Source organism: Cynara cardunculus, assembly GCF_001531365.2.
Source record: "Cynara cardunculus var. scolymus isolate 2C chromosome LG 2, CcrdV1, whole genome shotgun sequence".
In the NCBI taxonomy this organism is placed as follows: Eukaryota; Viridiplantae; Streptophyta; class Magnoliopsida; order Asterales; family Asteraceae; genus Cynara; species Cynara cardunculus.
In genome coordinates, this window is record NC_037529.1 from 3718193 (window position 1) to 3738758 (window position 20566).

General features: G+C 34.2%; 3 protein-coding genes across 5 annotated transcripts; 1 reads left to right on the plus strand and 2 right to left on the minus strand.

The window, feature by feature from the left end:
• Positions 1-817: 817 nt before the first annotated feature.
• On the plus strand, positions 818-7485 carry LOC112507322 (casein kinase 1-like protein 1). 2 transcript variants are annotated; one of them, XM_025111866.1, is made up of 14 exons: positions 818-1024; positions 1144-1184; positions 3405-3474; positions 3574-3722; positions 3807-3902; positions 3988-4058; positions 4676-4737; positions 4836-4899; positions 4980-5064; positions 5162-5288; positions 5380-5462; positions 5539-5602; positions 6035-6171; positions 7066-7485. In XM_025111866.1, exons 1-14 carry the CDS (start codon positions 949-951, stop codon positions 7306-7308), a joined length of 1368 nt encoding a protein of 455 aa, XP_024967634.1. In that variant the 5' UTR covers positions 818-948; the 3' UTR covers positions 7309-7485. The 2 variants fall into 2 exon arrangements, with proteins under 2 accessions (XP_024967634.1, XP_024967635.1); XM_025111867.1 differs by lacking the exon at positions 818-1024 and adding an exon at positions 2954-3092 and having other exon boundaries at positions 1147-1184.
• A 1081-nt stretch (positions 7486-8566) lies between these two features.
• LOC112507323 (eukaryotic initiation factor 4A-8-like) lies at positions 8567-11659 on the minus strand. Of its 2 annotated transcripts, none has more exons than XM_025111868.1 (4): positions 11580-11659; positions 10902-11008; positions 9584-10014; positions 8567-9202 (listed from the first exon to the last, which is right to left on the minus strand). In XM_025111868.1, the coding sequence occupies exons 1-4, from the start codon at positions 11657-11659 to the stop codon at positions 8567-8569; spliced, it is 1254 nt and encodes a 417-aa protein (XP_024967636.1). The 2 variants fall into 2 exon arrangements, with proteins under 2 accessions (XP_024967636.1, XP_024967637.1); XM_025111869.1 differs by having other exon boundaries at positions 10917-11008; positions 11580-11647.
• Positions 11660-16218: 4559 nt separating this feature from the next.
• Positions 16219-19924, minus strand: LOC112506413 (eukaryotic initiation factor 4A-15-like). The gene is made up of 5 exons (XM_025110428.1): positions 19797-19924; positions 18201-18270; positions 17983-18089; positions 17124-17554; positions 16219-16994 (listed from the first exon to the last, which is right to left on the minus strand). The coding sequence occupies exons 2-5, from the start codon at positions 18266-18268 to the stop codon at positions 16359-16361; spliced, it is 1242 nt and encodes a 413-aa protein (XP_024966196.1). The 5' UTR covers positions 18269-18270; positions 19797-19924; the 3' UTR covers positions 16219-16358.
• Positions 19925-20566: the final 642 nt, after the last annotated feature.

Here is a 20566-nt window from a genome sequence, read left to right on the forward strand (position 1 = left end):
TATTCAAATTTATATTTTATTAAAAATAAAAACATTATTTTTTTATTGAACTTAAATTAAATTATAATAAAAATTTGAATGAAAAAATTACACAAAAAATGAGAAATTTTAAATAGTTAATTTAATAGTAATATCGATATATTTTTGTCAAAATTTTATGATATCTTCAAATTTATATTTTATTCAAAAATAAAAACATTGTCCCATTTTCAAAATCACATAAGACCATATTATAACATCGACTGAGATAAAGAATAAAATGAAATATTAAAATTAAGATGTATCTCGCTGCATTACGTGATTACCTTCTAGTTATTAATAAAATAAAAATAGCTATTGGAGTTGGATGTAATTCTTTTTAATTTTATAATTTTTAAATTTTTTATTAACCTAGATATTCAACCCGCTATGTAAGCCGACTAATCTCAAAACGACTACTTGCTTTGCAGGTAGCCCGGAGTCACCATATTTGAATATTCGTGGCCACAAGATGATTTTTATTACTCTCTAGATTTAAACCTGAGACCTCCAAATATTTTGGCATTTGGAGCTCAAATTCAAACCAATCAAACATCATATTTATGGTTGATTAAAAAATTATTATAACACCCTTATTTGTGTAACTTGGGAGATAATTTAGGGACTGATATTGTAATTTATGTGTTTACTTTGAATTCTTTAATCGACGGTTGACGTCTGACACCGACCTTTAAATCTAAACCTATCCGGTTCAAGAAAAAGGAGACCACTTTCGGTTCAATATTAACGCGTGTGCGACCGTTTCAATGTATATATGGACATATATATACATACATATACTTTTAGAGAGAGAAAGCGATGCTCCTGCTACTCTCTCTCTCCTCACCTTCTTCATTTTCTTCCACCTAATTCACTCCTAATACGATACCTCCTAATTCAATTTTTCAATCTCCAAAACCCTAGATCTTGATGGAGCCTCGTGTCGGTAATAAATTTCGTTTAGGTCGAAAGATTGGCAGTGGATCGTTTGGAGAGATCTATTTAGGTATGTTGATTTTTATTCGAATACCTGAATTCTACGGTGTCATTTTTTGTTTTTTGTTTGATTTCTGAGTTTTGGCTGATTCGAATTGTTTGGTTGGATTTTTGTTTCGTTTTTTCCAGGTACCAATGTTCAGACGAATGAAGAAGTTGCAATTAAGCTTGTGAGTATTGTTATCGTCATCATAATCTTGGGATTTTATATGTGGAGGTTATTATTTGTTAATTATAGTTTGTAGAAGTTGAATTTTGGATGTTCTTTCTAGGTTTATTGAAATGAACGAGTTAATTGTTTTGTTGGGAATTGAAATGAATGAGTATTACCTTTTTAGCTTAAAAGGTTGATGAATGTATTCGGTTTAAAAGATGAGTTGGCTGAAACGATCAACATACTATTTGCTCACATTAATGTTCTAGGTTTCGAAATGTTATCCAATTATTACGTGAGAATTCAGTAGTGGTTGTGTGTTGCTAGAAATGTCAGTTAAAAGTTATGGCAAATTAAGAATCTCATGCAAGTATATAGTCGTAACATGGAAATGTGTTTCTTCTTAGCTAGTAAAAGTGAGAATTCGTTTCTAAATTTGCAAAAGAGGGAGGATTCATTCTCTTTGAAGTAACTGTGTAAACCTAGTCAAGGAAGACATGGCTGACCTTGCTTGATGCAGTGGGTACAAATGGAAAATGGCTGTGTGCTCCAATGTGGAATTTGGCACACGGTGATGACTTGGTGGCACTCTTTTTTGTCTCACCTTTGGTCAATAGTACCTCGATGAAGAGAAGAAAAAGGGAAACATGGAAGAGGAAGTAGGAACAAAACAAAAGAGACACCATGGCATTTTTGGTTTGATATTTGGGAGGACCTCGTCAAAAGATCTCTTTCTTACCCATAGTTTGACTGGCCGCGAATATCTCATGTTTAGGTTATGTATAAGATACTTCAAATAGTTGGGAATATTAAAATTGACATAACCCTTTGAACTATTGTTATAATATTAACAATCTTTGTTGCTTCTTTTGAAAGATAAATTTATATAATAAGAGCCCTTGAACTTTATAGTAAGTCATCAGTGTTGAATGTGTAATTGTGCTTTATCCATTTCCTCCGAGCATGCAGCCATTTTTATTGCAAGAGACTCCCATCAAAATAGGATCAACACAAGGAAAAACACTTGCAATTAATTTTAGAGTATGTTGCTGACCATCAAATTTATGATAATGATAAATAAGTTAGCAAACTGCAGCTGGTTATAATCTTATACTATTTTTGTTACACTTCTTATGTACATTCTGCGGAAATGTTAAATGAACCTTTTAGTTTATGGTTCACAATTTTACAGTTTTTTAATTGGTATATATTCTGTTTTGGAAACTATATACATGAATTTGCATTGAACTAGTAAGTAACGGTTATATGATTTAACATGGTGCCATAACATTGGTTAATGTGGCCGTATGTGATTTATTTCTACTCTTTTCGAGTTCTTTGGGATTTATGGAACTTCTGCATGCCATGTCTGTCATAGTCCACAGCCCTTTTCCAGGTTGGTCCCATGCACGTTTCACACACCGTGACTGCCACGTTGTATACTTGTATTTATGACTAATCAGTTCAGGCTTTCAGCTATTTCTTAGTGTTTTGGAGTTATCTCTAGCTGATCCTTGTCGCTATTAATTTCTAAGCAAATTACACTTTCTGAAGCTATTTGGGGTACCATGGGTTAAACATCCTCTACAGATATCGTGCAATGGAATTTACTAGAATAGTAGACATTTTAAAAGTTTCTTGTATATGACGCTCTTGTGGATTGTCTGGGTTAAAGATACCTTTCTATTGTATCATGGGGATTTTTTATCCTTGGTGAGATATAATCATAGAAGGCTAAGTCTATTGTATACATCAGTTCTTTTACAGCAATTAATTTCATAACAGTGAATCTGGTGAATGCAATGAAGCAGTGTTAACAAAACGTGAGTATAGTTGGTGGAATAACACTGTTACAGAAGTATTTGAGGCCAAAGAGCAACTAGCATAACAACATTGCGAACCATTAGATATGCAAGTAAAAGAGGTAATCGGTGTTACCATGCAAGCTAGTATCGGATTGACAAGTGAAGACGGAATAAAACCATCTCGCAAGCGAATAGGGGATGAGATGAGAGATTGGATCTCATCTTATCGTACCTGTGTGATAGACTCATCATTGTGTTGTTTCCAATACTCTTTAGTCTTTATCAGTGGTTTTTTTTTCGCACTACTAGATGTAGACAGGGTAGAACTCTCTTTACTATCATGAATCTACCCACATTTCGGTTTTGAGATTGATTTTTTATTTTAAAACAAATCATTCTCCTTTTTGAAGTTTTACTTGGCTTGTTCTCAGGAAAATGTCAAGACAAAACATCCTCAGCTGCTCTACGAATCCAAGCTATACAGAATTCTACAGGGAGGAAGTAAGGAGCTGCATTAATCTGTTTTACATGTATACTTTTATGCACTCCTTTCCCTATCATTGAAACAGTTGCTTGATTGCCACAATATCACTATTGCAGCTGGTATTCCAAACGTGAGATGGTTTGGCGTGGAGGGAGACTATAATGTTTTAGTGATGGATTTGCTTGGACCCAGTCTTGAGGATTTATTCAATTTCTGCAGTAGGAAACTTTCTCTAAAAACAGTTCTCATGCTTGCAGATCAAATGGTTAGTCAGTTACCAATTCTTTTGTTTTTTCTTTTATTGTTTTAGCTTTTAACATGATGATGATGGATCTGATACTCCTTTCAGATCAACCGTATTGAGTTTGTTCATTCTAAATCATTTCTACATCGTGATATCAAGCCAGACAATTTTCTTATGGGTTTGGGACGACGTGCAAATCAGGTAACAGATTTTGATCATTCATTTTGCTACCAATTTGGAGCCTTTGTTATGATAACCTTGTAATTTCCTTTCTACTCTCATGCAGGTCTACATCATTGATTTTGGTCTGGTCAAGAAATACAGGGATACTACAACTCACCAGCACATTCCTTACAGGTGAGACTGTCAACAACTTAATTATGGTTATTATATACGTAAGTGGCATCAATACATGCCTTCCTTTTGTATGTGCCCCACATCTTAATTAACACACACTCATCCTGTACCGGCAAGAAACAGCACCCTCACTTACCTTCTTAGGTAACATTCTTGCCCACCAAAATGGATCATTGGTAAGCGTCTTAAACCTGGTAAGCGCTTACCGGGTAAATGTCTTTTTTATCACTTACTGGGTAGACTCTCGGTCCTTGTTATCCCTCTTACCAGGTAAGATTCTCGGTCCATGCCATGCTCAATTGGTAAGGGAAATGACACTTGATAAGCGCTTGGCGTAAACGGCCCCTAACTTGTATTTTTTTTTTTTTGGGTTTTGGAAAGGGGGGGGGGGGGGGGTACATGCTGTGGATACCCTGAGTTTGCGTTCTTCACAATTTGGTGCAAGGTGGACTTTGTAGTATCCTTTTTCTTGCCTTTTAGCACCATATTGGTTTATGTTTGCTAGAGTTGTGTGCCAATATTAGTATGTTATACATTTTGAATGTGCATGTACTATATATATCATTGACATACAGTGTTTTATTTGTCTAGACATTCACTATCTTCTTGTTCTGCAGGGACAACAAAAACTTGACTGGGACTGCTAGATATGCAAGCATGAATACTCATCTTGGGATTGGTATGCGTTACTACCTATGGATGATAAACACTCTTATGCTGGAAGATGCAGTCTTGTGAATACTGACTTGTGTATGTTTTTGTTGCTGGACCTTGTAGAACAAAGCAGGAGGGATGATTTAGAATCTCTTGGATATGTTCTCATGTATTTCTTAAGAGGAAGGTAATACCTTTGTATTTCTTTCCCATTCTCAGATAAATGGTCTCTTCATCAATCAAATGATGTCTATTTTATATGACCAGCCTTCCTTGGCAAGGGCTTAAAGCAGGAAATAAGAAACAGAAGTATGAGAAAATTAGTGAGAAGAAGGTTTCTACATCGATTGAGGTATTGCACTCTAAAAGACTAACTGTATTTCTCCCTTTTATACATAGCTCTAATGAATGGGTGGTGAATTTCTTTTTTCTTTTCCAACTTCCCTCAGGCCTTATGCCGTGGTTATCCGACAGAGTTCGCATCATACTTCCATTACTGTCGTTCACTGCGGTTTGAGGACAAACCCGATTATGCTTATCTGAAGAGAATATTCCGAGACCTCTTTATCCGTGAAGGTTTGTACCCATTTTGGCTAATAACAGCAAAAAGAACTTTTATGATACGGATGGTAATGTATCAGCCTCTCGTATTTTCATCTCCTTATAGGGTTTCAGTTCGATTATGTTTTTGATTGGACAATTTTGAAGTATCAGCAATCACAGATTGCAGCTCCTCCTACCCGTGGTCTGGTAAGTAGCATGTGTTTTGCTTTCATGCACATGGTTGTTAGAATTACAAATAAAACCTAATTGTTCTATCTGTTAGGGCATGGGTGCTGGACCAAGCTCTGGAACACCCCCTGCTATTCCGAATGGTGACAGGCAGACAGGTAATTTCCACATCGGTTATAGTTTTTAACTTCTGAGATTTGCTTTTGTATATTGTAACTATTTTGAGAACCTAGAGAACCCAATATTCAGGATGAATAATGAAAATGCATGATATTCATGAATACTTGAGTATATTCATTATGAATAAGTCATGAATAGTTGGTTCTCACAGTGATAGATTTTCTCTGCTACGAATCTGATAAGGGCAAACTCTGTAATTTAGAAACTCCTTGGGAGTTGATGCATAGCCTTGGCACATTGACTGCAAAGAGGAGTTGGCAGCAGTGTTTTAAGGGGTTTCTTTGTAATTTGTTCATTTTTTATGGTGGTTCATCTGACCGCCAATTTATTTGGAGTCTCTCTTGGACATATATACACAAGCACACTTGGTGTTCTTGGGATGGATTTCGTTAAATAATAATTTGTTGTAGGTGAGGAAAGTGGGAAACAAATCGGTTTATCTTCAATGGATCCTTCTCGTCGAAGAATTTCTGGACAAGTCACCGGGAATCCACCTAAGGAGAAGAGTCCAGTTGCTAACGATGCAACAATGAGCACAGATGCCATGGTGAGTTCTCTGAAATATGCCCTTATAATGCAAATATTTTTATAATTCTTGTCAAATCAGTTTTTTCTATATGTGTGTGTGTGTGTGACTCTATCGAATCAACCTAAAACCCTCTTTTTTCGCAACCGCCATCTAGAAATTTTGTAGTCCTTTTCCTCTCATTGTAAGCATGAATGGTTTGTCGGGGTCTTCATATAAATAGTTTGTCTCTACCCCTTAGAACAGAGACGAGATATGCTTACATCCTACCCCGGTAGGTGGTTGGGATTCGGAAGCTCGAATGCTTTTCATTGTTTGGCTAATATAAATACATGGGCCATATTTGTGATAATATGAGTTCCAAAATAGATGTCCACAATAACAAAACATATAGTTTTAGAAATTTGTAACCAAGGGAAATTGACCAGCCAAAGCCACTATTTCAATTGAATTCCCATTTTGGCCAGAGTTTACAAGATGCATTTGCGTAAACTCGATTTTCAGATTAAGAAAGAAAAAAATATTTTTTCTTGCATAAAGGTTCAGATTTTTGCGTAAAAAATCCTTACGCATATGTATAAGGATTTTTTCTCTTTTTTCCAGAAATCAGTATTTACGCAAATGCACAAATCATCTGCTTAAAGATCGGCTATTTTGGGAAGAGGCTCTGGAAATGGAGTTTGGTTCATGGGATTGGCTATTTCAGTCATTTTCGTTGTAATTATTACACTTTTTAATTAACTGAATAATAAGTTCTGTTAATCACATAAAGTAATGAATTTCTCAATCTCATAATCAATGGTCGGATTGAAAAGTAGGCACCACCGAGCACGTGCTTTGGGAATTGGGACAAATAAAAGATGGGGAGTATTTGGTTTATAATATGAATGATTTAATCTTGTTTTACTGCTGCAGATGTCAAGCTCGGCGTTTACTGGGCGAGCAGGTGGATCGATGAGGCGAGGGAATGAGGTGGAGGGCACGGGTCGTTCACGAATCCCAGACACAAGACAAAGAAGTTCACCGGTAGGTGGTGGGTCATCGTCGGATCCAAGAAACGCTTCGGGTGGGAAGAATGTAGCTTCAACAAAGAAGTACGAAACGACTCTCAAGGGAATGGAGAGCCTACATGTCGAGGATGAAGACCGGGTTCGTTAAGGAAGGAATGGATAATATGTCTTGTAAATTTTCCATAAGACAAAAAACATTCAAAACAAACTCCTTCAAAATCAGCATCTCTGTCTCTTCTCTTCTTCATAGCAATTGTGATAATAGTTGATTAAAATCTTACTCAACTGTAAATCTCTAGTTTTTATGAATTCTTTCTTCTATTTCACTTTTTCTCTTTCTTTAGATTTTGAAGATGGGTAAATTGCATGGAAAACTTGATTTTTATTTTGAGTAACGTACTTTCAGAATTTTCATTTTGGTATCAAAGATGTAAAGTTTTTTAAACATTTTGTGTCTGCGTAAGTTGTTGAATCATTAACCCGTTACCATGTTGATGTGGCGAGTGATGTGGTATCCGGTTAATGCTTAAGCAAATAATATTGAGTTTGATACCATATCAGCATAATAATCAGTTAATGATTCAACCGGTTACTCGGGTACTTAAATGTTTAAAACTTTACATCTTAGGACCAAAATGAAAGTTTAGAAAGTATGTTACCCAAAATAGAAATCAAGTTAAAGTACGTTGCTCTTTAATGCAATTTGCTCTTTGATTTTTTTTTTAAGTTTTACTTATTTTAACAATTATACTAAAATAGAGAAAAATATTGAAATCTTCAAATTTGGATAAATTTTTAAAAATTAATGTTGAGTAGATAAATATGTTATTTTAATTGTTTCCACCAATAAGGTTGAACGTCTTAAGAAGTTTTTTTAAAAGTACATTGGATGATGAATTTATAGAATATTTTAATAATATAATTAATGTTAGAATTACTAAAATAGAATACTTATTAGAGTTGGATGTAATTTTCTTAAATGCTTTGTTTTACTAAAATCTTCATTTTCTCCATTTAAAAATAATTAGTTAGAAATAGCTCTAAGGGCCTGTTCGTTAGCAGTTTAATGAGCTTAACATGATTTACAGCTTATTCGATCAGCAATACATGACTATTTGGCAGTGGCTTAATGATGTTGGAAGTGGCTTATTCAATAAACTTCTACGGAAGAACTTTATGCAAGAAGCCAAAAAAAAATTCAAACATGTCCTTCCCAATTAAAAAACATGCACATTCCATCTACGAAAAACCAAAAACATTTCCAATCTTAACAAGAAAACTCAACCACAATATTCATTAATGAATAGCCTCAATCCTCCATAAAATCAAAAAACACTACCTTAGCCTTACCTTATCACTAAACATCAAATATCTCAACACCAAAAAAAAACCCTCAAAATCTAAGTCTAAAGAAGATCAGCAACATTTGATGGCAGCTCCTCAACAACCACATTGTAAAACTTTTGAATATCAAAAAGCATCCTTTCATCATCCCTAGTCACAAAATTGATTGCAACACCTTTCCTCCCGAACCGCCCGCTCCGCCCGATCCGGTGCAGATAGTTCTCGGGTTGGGTCGGGAGATCATAGTTGATCACAAGCGAAACTTGTTGTACATCAATCCCACGAGCCAAGAGATCGGTGGTGATGAGAACCCGCGAAGATCCGGATCGAAATTCGCGCATGATGATATCTCTCGTGTTTTGATCCATGTCTCCGTGAGTCGCCGAGACCGTGTGATCTCGGCTCCGCATCTTGTCGGTTAACCAATCAACCTTGCGACGTGTGTTCACGAATATGACGCTTTGCGTGATGGCTAGAGTCTCGTAGAGATCACAAAGGGTTTCGAGCTTCCATTCCTCTTTTTCTACATTGACGTAGAATTGTTTGATTCCTTCGAGAGTGAGTTCATCACGCTTGACAAGAATCCTTACAGGTCGGTTCATAAATTTCCGTGTGATCTCCAATGCTTCGGGAGGCATTGTGGCGGAGAATACCCCGACTTGAATCTTTGCAGGGAGGAGCTGAAATATATCATAGATCTGAAAGCAAGAAACAATCATCTCAACCATGTGGAGATTTTACAACTTAAAAGCACATTAAAGCTCAAGACAACCGAGTGATGCATATTTTTGCAATAACGCACACCTTCTTATCTGCTACGCTAAACCTGTGGGGACTAAGGACATGTTCAGCAATAAAAAATTGGCTTATTTTTTGAGCTTATTGAAAAAACCCAACTTGTTTAGCCATAAGATAGCTTTTTGAGAAAGCTGCTCAAAGTCATTTTATATTCTCATCTAGCTTATCAGCTAATTTTTACTGAAAATGATTAGTTTATGACTGCTAAAAGCTAGCTTATAGTTGCAAAGTACTTCCATTTTGTTCAGACATGCAATCATATCAAGAATCTTGAAATGTACCTGATCTTTGAACCCTCTTGAAAGCATTTCATCAGCCTCATCCAGCACGAACATCTGAATGAAGTCTGGACGAAGAGACTGCCTGCGCAGCATGTCAAACACACGTCCAGGAGTACCAACAACAACGTGAACTCCAGCCGAAAGAATGCGTTGGTCTTCACGAACACTGGTTCCACCCACGCAAGCGTGCACCTTTACACCAAGGTAATCACCAAGTGCTCGCATAACTTTCTCTATCTGTTGTGCAAGCTCGCGAGTAGGTGCCAAAACCAACGCTTGGCATTCGACGGTGTTATAATCGAGTTGTTGAAGGATACCTGAGCAAAAAGTCGCGGTCTTCCCGGTTCCAGACTGAGCTTGTTGAATTACGTCCAGGCCCTTCGTGAAGGGAACGATTCCTCGTTGCTGAATCGCGGATGGTTTTTCGAATCCTACAGTTATGATATTCAACAAGATTACCACAAGATTCAGCACTAAGCATATCCAGACAAGTATCTTTCTTTGCAGCCATTTCATGCTCCTATTCAACAAGATTGGCCCCTAAGGCATTGCCTGAACATGTTACAATGTGAGATATGGAACAGGGTATCCAAATTTTGGGACCCAATTATGCATGTTTTAGGACTTACCCAATTACATATGTGTTAACGTTCAGGGGCTGTTTGGCTGGTTTTCCATTAAGTTATGCATGGATAAAATTGTCTTCATGGATTAATCTCCCTGTATAGGTTGGGAAGGTTTTTGTTTGGGAGAGTTTTTTTATAGATGGAAGGAACATGTTTTTAGTCGCGAGTGGCAAGTTCGGAAAAAACATGACTTTGTGCATAAAGATTCATCCCAAGTCATTTTCTAAATTATTAAGCCTCTACCAAACAGTCATGTATAATTGACCAAATAAGTTGTGTGTTCCATTAAGCTCATTAAGCTGCAAACAAACAGGCCTTTAGCTCAATTATAATGTATAAGGTTTTTACTCTTTTAGCCAATTTGGTGAATCTCACCACCTCTTGAAGAATGTTAGAAGAAATATTCTATTTAAGAGGGCGTAACAGGGCTTCCACAAAGACTGAAACGAGCCTAAGATTGGTGACCTATTTTCATCGGACTCTTCGGTGCACAACCACATAAAGAGTGGATTTTCAACCCTGTGAAAGCATTCATTCATATCTTTTTATCATCATATATTCATCCTAACAAAAATCCAAAGCTTTTGAACCGTGTTACATTGGTTTCGCGCAGTTGAAACAGAAAAAATCGTCAATCACACGATGACATAAATCCATAGAAAAGATCATTAGTCCTTGATGATTAAACATACCATATGCATAAATGCCCCTCAATAGGTTTTCTTGTAAGCCCATTGCATCAAAACTATCATAAACCTCATCATAAGAAGTGAAAAAATCTTGCCCATCAGATGAAAGCCTGCATACAATTACACATTAGTTTCAATTAGCTTGTGCACTATATATGCTGCACAAGATTTCTACCCAATGTAGATCAAGTATAATCTCAATTAGAAACCTCAATATAACATTTAGCTTGTACACAGTTTGAGAATAGGGAAATTGTCCATAATCACTAAAATAGCCAAGATTTTGCAAGTAGCACTTTAGCAACTTGCGAAATTCACTTTTTATGAATATAATATTGATAAAGTAACAATTCTCAATGCTAAAGTGCTACTTGTGAAATACTCACGTGGAAGTGTCACTTACGCAACTTGCTAAAGTTGTTAAAGTGCTACAATGCTACTTACCCAACTTGCTAAAGTGCTACTTGGCATGTCAGCATTTCGCAAATACCAAGGTTACTTTATGAATACTGAATTCGTAAAAAATAGATTTCACGAGATGCTAAAGTTCTACTTGTGAAATCTTGGCTATTTTGGTCAATTGAGTAGAAAGGTGGCTATAAGATGAATTGGGGAGTGTGGAATGGCTATTTTGGACAATTTCCCTAGAGAATATCAATATATCATCAACATAGAACTTACAAATCATTCATTTTGGAATCATATTGACGAGCATCAAACTGAGAACCTTCGGGCGCCAAACCTGCCATGACTGCAACCATATAGAACTATAAGCAAAAAACAACAATAACTAAAGATCAACACCACCATTGCATCTTCCAAGATACAAAGAAATCACGACACCATCATTGCATGTTATTTAGGTCCCATCACCATTAACCCACAAAATACATCCCTATATATTGCTAAATGCATCCCTACCAACTAATTTCCTATTCACAAACATCAACATCAGAACTTACTTTTTACATTTTTAATATACGATTTGACCTGATTCTGACCTAAATAGGGGTGCATATGGCAACACCCTTATGAAAATCTTAAAACAGTCATAGGACTTTAACATAAAACCAAACAAACCCGGTATATTCCGTCCTATGTGGGGTTGTCCAAAGTCCAAACTCATTCAAGTGCCTTAGATGGTATCAAATAGTTCAACCTAAACACTAATCACATAGCCGAGCTAACGTTTTCGATTCTCATCAATAGACTTGTTAAGTACTCCATAGAGAACTCAGAAGCCTCATTTGAATCACACATTCGTAGATCAAACGGGAGACAACTTAAAATAGATCATCATGGATTTCAAGTTGTCCTATTTCATCATATCCACTATGCAGAGCAAATTGATAAAACCCTTTTCACAAAAAGGCAAAAAAAAAGTACAACTCGATACTTGTATCACAATCGAGAATGCAATCAATCTTCATAACTCGATTTCCCATTAATCAATCATAAACCCCAAACTAAATAAACGCATTCTATGTATAAGTATATGATTCCTGTAAGACTCCAATACTTGTCTATCATCACAAATACAACTATATTCATCGATGCATATACATTACAGAAAACACTGACGATGGATAAACATTAAACATCAAGGAATCACAATGACATCAAAATCAATACAAAAACCGAAAGAAAACGAGTAAGAATGCAATGAATCAAGAGTCATACGTACAACAAAACCAGATGAAATCGATGGATTGAAGAAGTGATGGATTTGATCGGAGAAGAAAACAATAGCGGAGAGCTTCTCCAAACTACTCGGATCTTATTCTGAGATGTGATGCGGAAGACAGAGGCCGCTTCTTTCATTTTGTTTATTTACTTATTTACCCTTTGTTTTTTTTATTCATTTAGGTAAACAATATTAAATAAGTATTTATTATATTTATGATCTTTTGGTTATATCTATACTATCTATAATATATTATAAAGTTTTTCACAAAAGCTTTTAAAAATTAATTTTTATACATAAAGTACTATTTATTAATGCATATTACTTAAAACTCAATATTGCAAGTAGATTGTGCGTAAATACAACTTCTTAAAGCTTCATATCTGAATTCGTGTAACTAACTGCAGATAAACATAATCAAATACAGGATAAACATCTCATTTTAAATATAAAAAATCTAAAATATAATTAAGATAATCATTGAATCCTAACAGAACACTTAATTATTATCTTTATAATATTAAACCAAAAATATTTTATTTCATTATTAAACTTAAATTAAATTATAATAAAAATATAAATTAAAGAAATTACATAAAAATGAGAACTTTTAAATAGTTGATTTGATATTAACATATATATTTTTTTTTCAAAATTTTATAATATCTTCAAATTTATATTTTATTCAAAAAYAAAATCATTATTGTTTTCTTAAAAACACATAAAATCGTATTATAACATCAACAGAGACAAATAATAAAATTGAACATTAAAATCGAGATATATCTCACTGCATTGCGCGAGTACTTTTCTAGTATTATAAAATATTTGATAAAAATGTTTAAAAATTATTTTAATACATAAACTATTGTTTATTGATGTATATTACTTAAGATTCAATATCACAAATAAATTTAGTGTAAGTACAACTTATTAAAGTTTCATTTTTGAATTCGTTTAACTAACTATAAATGAGTATAATCAAATATGAGATAAAAATCTCATTTTGAATATATAAAAAACTCTAAAATATAATTAGGATGATCATTAGTTATAATAAAATATTTAATTATTATCTTTATAAAAAATTATATTATTTAATGATAAATAAATTATTTCATCATTAAATCTATATTAAATAAAAAAAATTACACAAAAAACGAGAACTTTGAATAGTAAATATGATATTAATATATATATATATATATATATACTAGAAAGGTACTCACGCAGTGCAGCGAGATACATCTTGATTTTAATACTTTATTTTATTCTTTATCTCAGTCGAAGTTATAATATGGTCTTATGTGATTTTGAGAAAACGATAATGTTTTTTATTTTTAAATAAAATATAAGTTTGAAGATATTATAAAATTTTAACAAAAATATATCGATATTAGTATCAAATTAACTATTTAAAATTCTTCATTTTTTGTGTAATTTTTTAATTCAATTTTTTTATAATTTAATACAATAACGAAGTAATTTATATGTGGTTTAATAATATAATTTTCGTATAAAGATAATAATTATTTATTTTGTTAGAACTCGATAATTACTCTAATTATATTTTAGATTTTTTATATTTTTAAATAAGATGTTTATCCTCTATTTGATTATATTTATCCGCAATTAGTTATACAAATTCAAACATCGAGCTTTAATAAGTTGTACTTATGCATAATTACTTGTAATCTTGAATTTTAAGTAATATGCATCAATATACAGTACTTTATGCATAACAAAAATATATCGATATTCGTATCAAATTAACTATTTAGAATTTCTCATTTTTTGTGTAATTTTTTAATTCAATTTTTTTATTATAATTTAATTTAGGTACAATAACGAAGTAATTTATATTTGGGTTAATAATATAATTTTCTTATAAATATAATAATTAATTATTTTGTTAGAATTCGATGATTATCTTAATTATATTTTAGATTTTTTATATTTTAAAATAAGAAGTTTATCCTCTATTTGATTATGTTTATCCGCAATTAGTTACACGAATTCAAATATCGAGCTTCAATAAGTTGTACTTTTGCATAATTTACTTGTAATCTTGAATTTTAAGTAAGCATTGGTTTTATATGGTTTTGAAAAAGTGATAATGTTTTTATTTTTGAATAAAATATATATTTAAAAATATCATAAAATTAAAAAAAAAAATATCGATATCAATATTAAATTAATCCTTTTAAAAGTTCTTGTGTTTTAGTGTAATTTCCTTGATTAAATTTTTTTAATTATAATTTAATTTAGGTTTAGTAACAAAGAAATTTAATTTAGGTTTAATAATATAATTTTTTATAAAGATAATAACTAAGTATTCTGTTAGTTATCAATGATTATCTTAATTATGTTTTAAATTTTTTATATTTAAAATAAAATGTTTATCTAATATTTGATGATGTTTATCCAGTTAGTTAGACGAATTCAAGATTACCTAAGAATCTCCGTTTTTTTCCTTTTATAAAATTTCCTTTTTCACAAGTTCAAAATTAAACGAGAAGACGGTTAATCTACAAGAATTTGAAAAGTTGTAAGATTACATATAATACAAACATGTTTTTTTGAGCTTTACGTAACTATCGGTTGTGTTGACAACGTCTTTTTACACATGCTTGGTAATCAATGTCATCTTCAAATTTCTTATCTTCTTGTAAATTGACCGTTTACTCGTTTAATTCTTATCTATTATCAGTTGGCTAAAGGATACTATTATGTAATACAATAAATGTTATATATAGACTTGAGATCATGTGAGACCAAAGGATTTTCGTGAGACTCGTAAAACCAATTCTCAACTCTTGGATTAGATCTAAAATCTGAACATTCATAATCACAAAATTACCACGAGACTTCTCAATAACCACAAAATTGTCACCGTACAACTTTATACCATAAGCTTATAAACTTGATCAATAAACATAAATTGGTCTTACGGGTCTCACAAAAAACCATTGGTCTCACATAAACCCAATTCTATATACAAATATATATTATTGGATAAATTAGGCTAATTATCTCATCTAATATTTTATTCTTAAATGAATATTTCTCAATCTGCAATTTTTTTAAATAAACCATTATACTTTTAAAAATTGTCACCTCATCCTTTTAAATAAAAAAAAAAGTTACATGTATCAACTAAAAAAAATTCAATCAAAAGTTTCAAAAACTTAATCATTCAAAATATGAAAGTTAAAGTTATTCAAAAGAAGAATCTAGGAACTAAAAATTTCAAAATGAGAAAGTTAGTCCCTTGATATGAATAATTTACCAATATATCCTCATATTTGTCTTAGTGGCCGTTTACCTAACGTTTATTTGGGTAAACGCTTACGGGTAAAATTCAACCCTATCACTTACCGGATAAGATTTTAATCTACCACAACAGTATCTTATACACAAATTTACCCGATAAGCACTAAGCATGATAAAAGTCATCGCTCTCACTTACCAGGTAAGACTCTCGTCCTTGTTCTTAGTCTTTGTCATATTCATTCAATAAGACAATTTGACTTAGGCGTTCGGGTAAACGGCCCCTTATTTAAATACCTAAAAATAATTAAAACAAAATAATGGTGATGGTGATGGTGATGGTGATGGTGATGGTGATGGTGATGGTGATGGTAATGAAAGCATAGTTAAAAGATAGAATTGAAACGAATAACGAATTCCAGGAATTAAGGTACAAACATGGGCGCAGTCTCTACCGTTAAAACCTTAACTTAAACAAAAAACAACATACCAAATTCAATTTCAGATCAGATCAGATCAGCAACGTTCGACGGCAGCTCCTCCACCGTCACATTGTAAAATTTCTGGATATCCGCCAGCATCTTCTCATCATCCAACTTCACGAAATTAATCGCCACCCCCTTTCTTCCAAACCGACCACTTCGTCCGATACGGTGGAGGTAGTTTTCAGGCTGTGTCGGCAGATCGTAGTTTATCACAAGTGAAACTTGTTGGACATCGATACCACGTGCCAACAGATCCGTGGTGATGAGAACACGGGAAGAACCAGAACGGAATTCCCGCATGATGATGTCTCGTGTGTTCTGGTCCATGTCTCCGTGTGTGGCCGAGACTGTGTGGTCACGGCTTCTCATATTATCGGTCAGCCAGTCGACCTTCCTTCGGGTGTTCACGAAGATGACACTCTGGGTGATTGCTAAAGTCTCGTAAAGGTCGCAAAGAGTCTCGAGCTTCCATTCTTCTTTTTCAACGTTCACGTAGAACTGCTTAATACCTTCTAAGGTGAGTTCATCACGCTTCACAAGAATCCTCACCGGTTTGTTCATGAACTTCCTGGTGATCTCGAGAGCCTCTGGTGGCATCGTTGCGGAGAAAACTCCAACCTGAACCTTTGACGGCAACAACTGGAATATATCGTAGATCTGGAACGAATGATATATTACCGTTAGAAATTTAAGGGTCCTTTGGTTATATGACCTTCTCACTAGTTTTATTTACATCCACAACTTCCAGACGTATAAACAGAAACTAAAAAGAGTAAACATCGATACCTGATCCTTAAAACCTCTCGAGAGCATTTCATCAGCTTCATCCAACACAAACATTTTGATGTAATCAGCACGAAGCGACTGCCTGCGAAGCATGTCAAACACACGCCCAGGAGTACCAACTACCACATGGACCCCAGCGGAGAGGATGCGCTGGTCCTCACGAACACTGGTTCCACCCACGCAAGCATGGACCTTAACACCAAGGTAGTCGCCAAGAGCCCGCATGACTTTCTCGATCTGCTGTGCGAGCTCACGTGTAGGTGCTAAAACCAAGGCCTGGCATTCAACTACATTATAATCAAGTTGTTGAAGGATACCCGAGCAAAAAGTAGCGGTCTTTCCGGTTCCAGATTGTGCTTGTTGAATTACATCAAGACCCTTGGTGAAGGGAACAATTCCCCTCTGCTGAATTGCTGATGGTTTTTCAAAACCTGCATCGACATAATTCATACATCAAAACCAAACTAAAGAATAGCAATTAATACCCATCAGTCGAAATGATTGGAATAACCAAAGTTTAAAGTTCTAATCATTTAGGGTGTGTTCGGTACAGGGAACAAGATAAGACGGTACAAGAATAATTGTTGTCCCACATTTGGTGGGACATTAGACTCCGACAGGACCTAAGCGGAAAAAATCAATTTTTTCTGCCCACCAAAATAAGTGTAATAAACGAATGAAAGATAGGTAAATTGCTAAACTACCCGTGTCAAATTAAAACCCTAATTGCTTACCTCACTCTCGCCTGCCCAGTCCCGTCCGTATACCAAACGCACCCTTATGGGCAAATAAGTACACAACAATACGATGAACAGGAAATTTATGCAACGTAATTTCAATAATATGAAATCAGACCTACCATATGCGTATATGCCCCTCAAAAGATTCTCTTGTAAACCCATGGCATCAAAACTGTCATAGACCTCATCATAGGATGTAAAGAAGTCTTGCCCGTCAGCTGAAAGCCTGCATCATTGATCAAACTTATCGTATTAGACACTCAAGCCTAGCTCGAATTAAACTTCACCTGAATAACAAACAGCCACCAAGAACAAAAATAAAATATAGGGAACTTACAGCTCGCTCATTTTGGAGTCAAATTGCCTAGCATCGAATTGGGATCCTTCTGGTGCAACGCCTGCCATGACTGCAGAGAGATAGAACCAATCATCAAAAGCAACACAAAAGGATTTTTTTTCCCTCGCACATCTTTCACAAATTAATTGTAAAGCAACAATCTATCAAAATATTATCTCCGCAAAATATATATGTTCATACTTTGTTTGAAATTGCTGTTGTTATCGACACTAACACCACCACTGATATAGTGATAAATAATAGTACTTCCTATCCCCCATGAAACTTGTAATGTGTCCCGTTTATGGATTTCCTCCAACATTTCCATAATTTTCAACATAACTTACTTACCCATTCCCTGTCGTCGTTACAAATCTTGGTGGTATTGATTTTGGCCAAAATATCCGTGGTGAATTATTTCGAAGGGTGTTTTAGGAATTTAGATGATAGTCAAACACTTCTAAGGACTAATGAAGTATGAAACAACTTGTGGAATTGTTGAAACAACTTCTCTTACCATTTTCTATTGACTAGCTCATAGCAAAATCCCATCCCTAATCTACCCTCCCACGGTTTCAACTCCAGTATCACGATTCTTTCATGCAAGGCTAGAGGTTGAAAGTAAATCAGAACATCCTTATAAACCCAAGTTACCTCTTGTTTACCTTCTACCCAGACACCGTTACATATAAAAGCTTTACCAACAGCGCAATCCTGAAAAAATATAAACTCTCACCTAGGTCAATCTCATACCCATTTCCACCAACATTAAAAAACGCACAAGGATGGTGTTTGATTGGTTTGAGCTTGGCTCCAAAGGTCAAAAGTACCAGGAGATCCTAAGTTCAAATCCAAGGAGGAATAAAAATCCCCTTGTAGGATTAGTCGGCTCGCATAACGGGTTGGATATCCAGGTTAATAAAAAAAAACACATCCCTGCTGTCCTAAGCATACTAACAAAAACTCCAAAAAAGCACCAATATTACTAGAAAAGTTAGAAATCTACAAACTCAAAAGAACCCAAAAAACCATCAATACATCACATATAAAACAAAATTTTGGCGCACACATATACATGTGCAATGAAAGCTGAAATCAACCAATGAAGAAAAAACCTTCTGGTGATTCAATTAACCCTTCACGGGGATTTTGTAGAACCAACCCACCTATCCCAATACATCTATTAATCAACCCGACCTTACTTTTTCTCTCTCCTCGAACCTTTTCAGTTCAACCAGTTGAAGCATGACATTCAATACTCGAATAACAAATCAAAGTTCTTAGAGTCCATACAACCGTAACGATCCATCTTAAATACCAACTTAAACTGATTCACTAAATCACTACACATCCCCATAAACATAACATCTCAATCTCCAAAAAGAGTACCCAAAAAGGATTATCAGAACACGTCATGTAATCTGTAAACTCCAAAGCAACAATAAAAACAGAGCTTTATCATCCCATTAACATCGATTTACTTGCACAGCCAAAAGAGGGGAGCGGGACTTAATAAGATAAATACATATACACAACAACGGATCGCATACCATAAAGCGAAACGATGAAAAACACTGAATGAAAACGTAAGAATACCTGGTTGTGTTAAGCGATTGAGAGCGAAATTAGAAGTTTTCTTATTAGGGTTTTCTCAAACTCCTCGGATCGACGCCGTGGAGTTGAGGAAGAAGATGGTGTGCGTCTTTTGTGAGATAAAGTGGCGAGATGGGAATCAAAAAGCAATCCTACCCTATTTCTCTTTTCCTTGTTTGACGATTTTGCCCTTTATAAGCAAAATCTTTTCTTCAGTAAACTACATATTTAGTCCCTGTTTTGTTGAAATTTACGATTTTCGTCCCTGTGGTTTGTTTAAAATTGTAATTTTTGTCCATGTGTTTTTGAAATTTAAGTTTTATTGGTGTGATTTACAATTTATTGTTGTTTTCATCCTTAAAGGTAACTCATAGGGTGTTTGGGATTGCTTATTTGAAATAACTTATGTTTTTTTATAAAAGTTTTTATCAACTTATTATAAGTTATAATGATTTAACTTCTTTAAAAACTTCTTATTACCGGTTTGTATAAACTGTTTATCCAAACACTAAAAAGTGTTTATTATTGGTGTCACACCGGAATAGGTTAATAAGTTATTTTTATAAGCAATCTCAAACACCCCCTCGGTTAATGATTTATCGTTAAGTATAATGGACAACAACAACAACAACAATTAATTGTAAACTAAACTGTTGCACTGTTTTATTCTTATCTTTTTTATGTATTAGGGGTTGTGTTGACGGTTGTTGAATGGTTTGGTGCAGAATGATTAAATGGTTTAAATGATTAAGAGGCTCACATGATATAGTGTA